This window comes from Silurus aristotelis, assembly GCF_946808225.1.
Source record: "Silurus aristotelis genome assembly, chromosome: 2".
In the NCBI taxonomy this organism is placed as follows: domain Eukaryota; kingdom Metazoa; phylum Chordata; class Actinopteri; order Siluriformes; family Siluridae; genus Silurus; species Silurus aristotelis.
The window spans coordinates 20,306,261-20,317,181 of NC_139575.1; the positions used below are offsets into that span (position 1 = coordinate 20,306,261).

At 37.1% G+C, this 10,921-nt stretch overlaps 1 protein-coding gene across 4 annotated transcripts in view; it reads left to right on the forward strand.

Moving 5' to 3' along the window:
- lhfpl4a (LHFPL tetraspan subfamily member 4a) overlaps positions 1–5,947 on the forward strand; it is a 33,168-nt gene extending 27,221 nt beyond the window's left edge. For all 4 annotated transcript variants that reach the window (XM_083528355.1, XM_083528357.1, XM_083528356.1 and 1 more), the window contains one exon: positions 20–5,947. In XM_083528355.1, the coding sequence (XP_083384481.1) occupies positions 20–73 (54 nt within the window). In that variant the 3' untranslated portion in view covers positions 74–5,947. The remainder of the gene's footprint in view (positions 1–19) is intronic.
- Positions 5,948–10,921: the final 4,974 nt, after the last annotated feature.

Consider the following 10,921-nt stretch of genomic DNA (forward strand, 5'->3'; position numbering starts at 1 on the left):
TTCTGTTTTTTTTTTACAGATTGAGATCCGTGACTCAAAGGATCCTCGTTTTGGAGTCCAGCGGTTCCATTAAAGAGACTTCTCTTCCTTCTTCATCCCCGTCTCCTTCTATCCTTGACCTCTCAGGTCTGCGTCTCTGACCTCAGTTAGGAACCTGCAAGATCAGCTCTTTGTAATATAGGACTGGCCTGGAGCACACTTCAAGAAGAGAACCTATTCTAAATACATACACCTGTTGAAAAGGAATTCAAAATCAAGACAAAAATCCATCCAAAAAAAAAAAAATCAGCTTTACAAATTCAACAACTCTGGGAAAGTGATGAACATTACACAGTATTACTATTCTATATTACTACTATGATTACAATGTTACAGTGATAATTATGCTTGCAACAGCAGTATTATGTTCAAATTTACATATTTTATCTAAAATGGGAAAAAGCAATTATTTCTAGCTTTAAAAAACTATACATTCTAATAATGAATTAATGCATATGTATAAGTGCTTGGGTGCTACTAAAGACACAGATTAATCAAAACATCAAGCCAAAAATCAAATAAAAGAAAATAGGGGCAACATTTTGTATAGCACAAGATGTAATTTTGAAAACCGACTTTTTTCCTGGAAGATTTTGAACTCCCTTCTTTGTACACATGGTCAGCAACCAGAGATTAGTATGAGAAAAGAAGTAGTTCATTTGTAAATAATAGATTTCTATGGAGACAGGGTACCAACATACATTTATTGACCCAAACTATATTCTCACTCCAACGGGGAGTGGACTTATGAAATTTCTCACCATTTATTTATCTGTTAATGCGATGGGAACTGCCTGTTCTCAGAGTTTATTGCTACCAACCATGAACAGGCTATATAATATTGAAAGGTTACACATTTATTTTGGCATGGAACTTTCCTTTCAAAAAGAATCACTGGTTTTAATCTTGTTCACCTTTCTTTAGCATTTCTTTTTCTTTAATTGTCCTCTGTAAAACAGCAGGGACAACACAATAACAAACACAATAACAATTTTCACATTCGAGTTATAATAATTTGACTCCTAGTTACTTAATCCAGTTTGTTATACTCCTGTTACATACAGTGCATCTAGAAAGTATTCACAGTGCTTCACTCTTTCCACATTTTATGTTACAGCATTATTCCAAAATGGATACAATTTATTATTTTCCTCAAACTTTTTAAAACAATACCTCATAATGACAATGTGAAAGAAGTTTGTTTGAAATTATTTGTAAATTTATTTAAAATAAATAAATAAATAAAAAACAATCACAGGTTCAAGTATTCACAGCCTTTGCCATGACACTCAAAATTAAGCTCACGTGCATCCTGTTTTCACTGATCATCCTTGAGATGTTTTTATAACACAATTGGAGTCCACGTGTGGTAAATTCAGTTGATTGGACATGATTTGGAAAGGTACACACCTGTCTATATAAGGTCCCACAGGTAACAGTGCATGTCAGAGCACAAACCAAGCCATGAAATTGACTGTAAACCTCAGAGACATGATTGTATCAAGGCACATATCTGGGTGAATGTACAGAAAAAGTTCTGCAGCATTTAAGGTCCGAATGGGCATCATCTGTAGGTGGAAGAAGTTTGGAACCACAAGGACTCTTCCTAGAGTGGGCCCCTGTGCCAAACTGAGCGATCGGGGGAGAAGGGCCTAGTCAAGGAGGTAACTAAGAACCCGATGGTCACTCTGAAACTCCAGCATTTCCAGCAGAGGAGAACTTCTAGAAGAACAAACCTCTTTGTAGCACTCCACCATTCAGGCCTTTATGGTAGAGTGGCCAGATGGAAACCACTCCTCAGTAAAAGGCACATGACAGCCCTCCTAGAATTTTCCAAAAGGCACTTGAAGGACACTCAGACCATGAGAAACAAAGATTGAACTCTTTTGCCTGAATGGCAAGTATCATGTCTGGAGGAAATGAGGCAACGCTCATCACCTGGCCAGTACCATCCCTATAGTGATGCATGGTGGTGGCAGGGGATATTTTTTAGTGGCAGAAACTGGCAGACTAGTCAAGAACGAGTGAAAGATGAATGCAGATGTACAAAGACATCCTTGATGGAAACCCGCTCCAGGGGGGTCTCAGATAGGGGTGACGGTTCATCTTCCAACAGGATAAAGACCCTAAGCACAGAGCCACGGTAACAATAGAGTGGCTATGGGATGACTGTGTGAATGTCCTTGCGTGGCCCAGCATTAACATTTCTGGAGCGATATGAAAGTTGCTGTGCACCGACACTTTCTTCCAACCTGATTAAGCTTTAGAGGTTCTGCAAAAAAGAATGGGAAAAACTGCCCAAAATAGGTGTGCAAAAAATTTGTAGCATCATAGTCGAAAAAGTATTGAGCAAATGCTGTGAATACTTATGTAAATGTGATTGTTTTATTTTATTTATTTATTTATATGCAAATTTATGCATTTTCAGACGATTTTAAACAAACTTCTTTCATGTTGTCATTATGGGGTAATGTTTTTAGAATATTGAGGAAAATAATTAATTTAATCTATTTTGGAATAATTCTGTAACATAACAAAATGTGGAGAAAGTGAAGCACTGTGAATGCTTTCTAGATGCACTGTATTTCATTTCTGTTTGTGTGTTTGTTTCATACATTTTGTCTTGACAAAAAGCCCTGCATGCTGCATTCTACTCAGGCCCGACAAAGTGGAGCACTGATAAGTTGTATTTCACCATTTTTCAGACCCAACAAGTTGAGCATCAGTGAGAACTTACAGCACAACATTGCAACATAGCTGACCATGATGGGTCTACATATGAGGCTTGTCTTTGAAAGCGACACAAGTGAGCTGAAGATTTATGTCAGTGTTAGCTTTGAAGCTTACATCAGCTAAGAAACATTTTGTGCTCTTCTGCAAATGAAGAAATCATGTGCTACAATCAGCCCCAGGTAAATTAACCTTTTTTTTTATCACTGAAAGATACAAAGCTCTGCATGAGTCTAAGTTCAGGCAATTGTGGGTTTCACTTCTGTAAATCTTTGAAAAGATTCTTGAAGTTTGAAGTCACTTTGTTCAACATAAAAAGGAAAAAAACAATGTAATGCCAGGTTTGGGCACAGCTATGCAGTGACGTGAGTGAAAGAGCAATTTCAGTGGTTAAATATGTATGGCCGATGTGGTGTTGGACGTTAGGTTTCGGAACTGCCAGAACATGACTAAGCTTTGAGATTCTTAATTAAGCATGGCAAATATACACACAGCAGATATAAAGCTTCTGACATTGCCGTATTGAATCTGGCCTGTCAATTGTAGCGATCCTATTTGGGGCTGTGAGCAGATATCTAAATTACTGAGGCTAATTGTGCAATTAAAATGCACAGTGTAGATGTTTATATTCAAAACGTGTTTACAATGCCATTAAATTACATTTTTTGTTCGCTGGTCAGTGTTGGTTTTTAAAAAAGCTGTAATTTTCTTGTTTCTCCTCCCCACAAAACAAACCTTTGCACATATAACACCTTTTGTGCTCCCTGGGCTGAAAATTTCTTGTACAGAGACTTTCCTTGCGCTTTACAAGAAAGTGTTACACTGATGCTGGGAATCATTTCCTGGGTCATTCAAAGGACAACACACACACACACACACACACACACACACTGCACTAAACTGGAGGGAGGGTTTGGATAGCACTGTGCAGCTTTGTGATTGGACACGTTCAAGATACATGAAGCTAAAGAGTGACATGTGAATTCCTCTGTATGGTGCTTTATCCCTGTCCCCTTCTCAATCAGCGTTCCCTTCTATCACACCTGCATCAGACACCCCACAGCCCCTTGACTATGGAGGAAGAGGGGATGAAGGGGATGGGAATGCAATCTGTGAATGGGAAGGAAAGAAAGGAGTGGCACAGTCCAAGCAGAACTTTTTCTTACTGAAGCCTGCGAAACAGAAGCAATGATCCCCTTGCAGACATGGCTAAGAGCCACAAAGTCCTTACATGTCCATCTTCTCCCTTTTCCTCACACGTCCATGCTCTCTCATCATCCATGAAGACTTATAAATGCAACTGTGTGTTTCCTTGATAATATATGAACAAACATACGTAGTGGTTTTAATCATGTTTCATTTTATGCCTTTTAAGTGAAAAATCTTTTCTTTTTTTTTTCCAAGCATTTGGGGGTCATAAATAATTCTAAAGTCCTGGAAAATCCCTGAACTGCATAGTTTAAAGTGTTCCACTTACCTGATTAAACCCATTAAGCCCAAACACCTCAGACCAATAGGCTATTTATATACTTTTTTTTCTTTTTTTTTTTTACTTTTTATTTACTCAACAAAGTGTTTTCGAATATGCAAATGAGACAATATATTAGACTACTTATTTAAGCAAACAGATTCATTTGGAGGGTTTTTTTAAAGCTTCACAGCTATAAACAATTTAAAATGAATCTATTATAAAAGTATAATTTTTCTTTTCTTTGAAAGCAAAATCACCATTTTTGCCTGTGGTGCCTGGCTTTAGGGTAGCTGAATCAGGCATATTGGAGCAGTAGAAACACTAGACTGCAGAACAGGGGGGCTCACGCAATGTGATCTGAGAACCGCTGAAAAACAGCTTACTGTCCTCAGGAGTTTTTTTTACTGTAGTGGGAGTGAATGTTGTCTAGTTTGGAAAAAAAAAGATTGGATACAAAAATACACTTGGGTTATTTTAATTTCACAAGGTCAAAGGTCATACTTTAAACTGAAGTATGTATGCCATATTGTGTCTGACACCGACCATTCTATTATTAAATAAGAGCAAGAAAAGTAAATATAATAGCATGACTTGAGAATTATAACCCTGTGTAAAGGAATGGGGGCACACATACTCAGCTCCTGGAACAAATCTGTGGGCCCTGTGAAAACCTTTTTAGAAAGCTTTACTCCATCCATTCACTGTAGAAGGGTAAACAGAAACTTATTTTTTTGTTCATTCTGCAGACTGTGCTGCTTCAAAAACATTTGGGGTCTGCAAACAAGAATTGTTCATTAATTTTTAAAACCTAGTTCAAATTATTAAAGCATTTACATGGCTCAGGACATTGCTTTTCCAATAGCATGCAGTGAACAATTATTATTTTTTATCAGTGAACAATGATAATAGCTGATTTGAGAAAATACGATTAAATAAAAAGAAAAACTGCATTTCTTTACTTATTCATAACTAAAAATCTGGTTTCTGAGCTTTGAATCTGTTTATACACACAATGTTGTTTTTTCCATAATTCACCGAAGTTTTTCTTCTTCTGACAATTAATTCTGCATCTGTGTAACAATGAGGACTCAAATATTGAGTTAGATATGTCATTTGAAACGAAAGATTGAGGATCTGATGCATTTTTGTTTTCACATCTTAACCATAGCCCTTAAGTACTGCAGCTGCTCTCTCTCAATAACGATCACATTATCAGTATCCGATAAAAAACACGCTTTCATGCAATTCACCATGTACAAAATTGGAGAACACCACCGACTCATCATGGGAAAGTTATTAATCTGCTATTAATTGTTGTCATTTTACATTTTCTTTCGCTCTTTTATAATTTTGTATCTTTCTCTGCAATCTTTTTCTTGGAAATAAATGTGCCAAGACAAACTGAGCAAATAGCTGTGGACAGATAGGACTGATTTCTTTTTCCAAGTATGGATTTTATTTCCCCCTGTGCAAGTGTTGAATGCCTTTCTTTTTTATATATTTTTTGTTCTAGTTGTAAATGTTGTTTTTAATCGGATATTGTCTGGGATGCTGCGATGTCTCTTCATAAAATGAAAAATGTTATGTGAATGTTACTGCAAGGTTATCACAGGGGGAGTGCAAAATGGTTGACATTGTCACCGCCACTTATACATTGTTGGTGTTGTTTTAAAAGAAAAAAACCTGAAATAAATGAATTGAATCGGAGTTGGAGGTTTATTTTGCTGTGAAAACTGAATATGTTGAAATGCTAAGAGCTATATTTAATTTGAGAAGCTGATTAACCACTAACTAACTACATTTTCTAATTAACCATGAAACAGTGACAGATTTTATGACTCACTGAAAGTGTGCACGACAAACAAGAAGTAGTAATTATTCAAACTAATGTGTTTTACACTGTTTTGGATGTTTGATAATTAAACCATCAAATTCTTTTTGCAACTGTCAGAACTCTTTCTTCAACTTTTGCTCTGCAAGGTCAGACTCCTCTGCTTATGTGAGGTGGGCATTGTGGGAAATGTCACAGGATCCGTCATTGATCAGCTAATGAGAGATATGGCTTAGTCTGTATAATCTCTCATTCTTTCTTTCTTTCTTTCTTTCTTTCTCTCTCTCTCTCTCTCTCTTTCTCTTTCTCACACACACACACACACACACACACACACACACACACACACACACACACACACACACACACACACACACACTCTGACAAAAGAAAAGCAAGATAAACCCAAACCCTCTACACTTTTCCAATTTCCATTTCCATTTTCAACCTTAATTAATAATTTTGGTACAAATGATATTTTCTGAATGTTTTATTGCTCTTACATAACAATAGTTGGGGAATGATTATTAAATTATTGCAGAGGAACAAAACACTTTAATTCATCTAGAGTTTGATGTTTATTGTTGGGGCAAAAGTTTGTTAATTTTATTACTTGGCTATAACAGCTATCAATAATCATTCTCTCACAGCATTTTTTGTTTTTCTCTAAAGAATTTTATACTGCTTCATCAATTCAACTTGTCATGTGCCAGGAGGCTATAAAGCCATCTATTCTTACACCTACATTATAAAATGAAATCTTTTACATTTGAAGAGCCTGCCTTACCAGACTGTGTATACTTTGCTATTATAGGAATGTTACCACATCAGAGGAAGTGCATTAATATAAAGGTGCTATTATGTTACAGCTGGCACTAGTTAAAAAATATTGAACCAACACGTTTGACCAATCGGATTCAAAAATACAACTTAACTGAGAAATTCTCTTAAGCAGAGGCAGAGAAGGGCTGGAGAAGACTGTACAATCTGCTTGATGCACAAAGCCATTTATATCATTCATCCTGCTTCTCAATAACAAGCTATATCAGATTGCCTTTTATAGCAGTTTCCGAATCAGGCAAAACTGCCTTTATGGCTATGCTTAATATTTGGCAGAGTTAAAGGCTGCAATCCACTGACACACCAGAATTGAGTTTAACTTCTTGTAAAAGCAAGTCAATGCCAGGCACAGTCTTCCGGAAACATGTCTTGGCTCGTTGTGTGCATCTACTCACCCCAGTGAGAATAGGGGGGTTTGTGTGTTTGTTTGTGTGTGTGTGTTTTTATGTGCTATTTTTAGCTGTAGCAGAGCAGCAAAAAAAAGATGGCTGGGGGCTGCGTGCAGCACGATATGTCAGATGAGATTGGGCTTTGTGTGTGTGAGTGTGTCGAGGATGCCCAGACTGGAAGGTATAACAATTGAGAAGCTCTTTGCAATGTATCCTGAAGTTGTCCAATCCGGCACCGTTTTCCCATCCTCTTAATCCGATTGCTTTGAAAGTTGCCTTTTCCCGTCTTTTCCAGGGTTGATCGGTGTTATATAGACATAAGTCTCTGCGAAGCATTGCAACACGAAACAAGTCAGAACTTGTTAAAAGCAGAAAGCTTCAAGATGACAGCAAGAACATCAAACTGGAGACTGAGGACATCAAGCTATTTATAAACGGGTAGGACAGGATGTTAATATGTATTTGCCTTTTAATTATTTAAAGCTATTGTTCATGTAGAGGATTGAATAGTACCACTTAATAATACCACTTAAAAATACCTATTGTAAATTAAGTCATATGATTAATGTATGTGGATGCAAAAAGGGGTCCTAACAATTCTTTGACTTGACTATTAAAAAAGGTTATTAGAGATTAGAAAAGATAAAGTGTTTAGATTGTTTTGCAGCTGTTTCCTATTTGACCCAATTCAGCCCTTGCATTATAATTTAATTTCACTCTATATAGCTTAAACTAGTGGTCCTTGGTAATAGAGTAATACAGCTATTATGAATATTGACAAAATGTTGTACAAACCTACAAGCACCACTACTACTACTTTCAGATGCTTCACAGAATTAATTTTTTCAGTCTACCTGCACCTAGTATGAATTGAACAAATAAAACCTTTTAAATGGAAAAGGGGAGAAAAAGAGACATAAGAGGAACAGGACAAATTGAACACAGAGAAAGGTGTGTGTGTGTGTGTGTGTGTGTGTGTGTGTGTGTGTGTGTGTGTGTGTGTGTGTGTGTGTGTGTGTGTGTGTGTGTGTGTGTGAGCGAGATAGAGAGATGAACAGATGGCCAGTCTTGCACTCATCTGTGGAGAGCTACTTCCTGAAGTGCTGGTTAACGGCTCCAGCAAAATGTAGGGATGGAGATGAAGCATAGAAAGCAGAACTGGAGAGCCAACGAAAAAGAAGGGTGGAGGTAATAGCCAACCAATACAGACTGGGAAGCACCAGGGCATGTGCCAAATAGCCAGCAGGCATTAAATAGGAATCTTTGGTGCTGCCAGCTGAGAAACAAGCTGTGGAAAGCCTCACTTTCACTATGAATGCCACCCCACAGGCACCTGGCACTGAAACCTTGCTCAGGTAAAGTACTGAGGAAAAAGAGTGAAATGAAGCCAGCAGCTCACCTGCAGGTTAAATATCAAAGCTATTTATTTGGAACAGAAATCCGGGTTGAAGTAATAAACGTTTGTGTGTTGATTACGTGGTGGATTATGTAGCAGACCAGTGGGATGATGAAATAAGTGTGTGTGTGTGTGTATATATATAAATATATATATATATATATATATATATATATATATATATATATATATATATATATATATATATATATATATATATATATATATATATATATATATATATATATATATATATATATATATATATATATATATATATATATAAATATATGAAAAAAAGAAACACTATATTTAGTTTGCATCCTATTGTAGGTCTCTTATTTGAAAACATACATCTTATTGGATAGCAGATGTCAAAGACTATCAGTGACAATCCAAATCTTCAGAAAGTAAAACATTTACAGTATACACTTGATAATAAAATGAGTTGCCACTTTTTTTGGAACACTTCCAGTACACCTACACTGCCATCTGTAGCTCTGTGGTAAAAAATAATTGTTTAATTTTCTCTACTCTCACTATCAGTGGAAAGACCCTCACAGGATTACCTCTAATAAGATTTTATTGGGATTTTATTAAGAACGACTGACATTCTTCCGACAGCAGTTTAGAATAATCAAGCAATATTAGAGCTGTACTGAATACATCCTTCCCAAAGCAACACTGCTGTCTCTCTGCTGGGTAGATGGAATAACCTGAAAATGATATAAACTGCATACATAATACTATAATACAGAACTTTAAACTCTGAAGATTAAAGACACAATAAAGCCAAAAAGGTATTTTTTCCTTTGCTGCCTTCTGCTGTACTAAGAATGAGCCGCCACCCAAATATAATATTCACTATAAAAGTACAAACAGTAGATGGGCTTTATTCTGTAAATGTATGGGCACAGCTACATAATCTGACAAAATACTACAAAGTAAATGCACATAATGAACTAGTAATTAACTGTACATTGTTATTGCTAGTCTACGTTTACTAGACTGTTTCTTTTGTGTGATACATAACTAGCCCCTTTTTAGTAAGGTCTTTGAGGAATAGAACTTGCACTAAACCCCACATGTGCAGTTTTTTTGAATGAACAACTTATCTAGTGTATTGTGAGAGGCATATACTTGGCCATAAAATGTGTATCCAGTGTTACACATAATCAGAAATGATCTGCATACAGTGCAGACCTTAAAGAGATAGCGCTACACCTCACAGGGCCACTAAAGCATAGATCTACTCTATATTAGCTTTGTTCATATCAACAGATATAAAACCCAGTTTATGTAACCCAATTTAGTTCCTCTGGCGTGAACGTGTTGCCACATTGAGGATTCCAGCAGAGAGAGAAAACATCTGATTAGAGGCTGTCCCATCTCGAAATCACTCTCTTCTGGACCGCCATGTTAATAAAGCTTTCAGGTTTTCTTGGGTGCTATGTGCTTTGATGTGGTTGATCAGAAGAAAACCACCACAAATGAACATCAAACAAACTGAATGCCATCCCAGAACATTCCCGGCATGCCATTTCCAATCTCAGATTCCATCGCCATATTCCACCAGATGGCTTTTGCGTATGATCACTGTGAAAATGGGAGGAAAATGTTTAAACATTTAATGGAACTTTTCAGTCAGCCAGAAGACGTGGTCAGACCACAGAAGCTGAACCATGGTAAGGCAGAAGCAAACACAGAGAGAGGTAACAGAGGATGGTAAGGTAGGATACTGGAGGCAGGCATGAGAACTGAAAGAAATGCAGAGGAGGAGTGTGGGAAAGAAGATGAAAGATGGAAGAAAGCAGAGATGTTTTCACAGACATATCCAGCTTTCTTTTTCCAGCTGTGTCTGAGCTTATAAAAACCCCCATCTAGAGTGGCACAGAGATAGTGCCGACAGTGCCAGATCCCACACTCACCATCTGGACTCTCAGAGAAAGCTGTTCACAGCTTCAACTTTAGGCTTTTTTTTTTACTTATTCCTGGTGGCAGTGCTACTCACCTGCTGCCTTGTCCATCTCTAGCTTCAGTCACATACAGGGAAGCTGGCTTAACTCTCTCAACAAAGCTCAGTATTGGTATATCTTTGAATCAAACTCGTGGGAAAAGATCAGGATGAAAACTGGGAAGAGTCTGGCCACTATACATGTGCTGGTGTAGATTGTCTGCATGAATATTAGTTTCATGTGGAACACCAGGGGAACACAGGCTGCCAT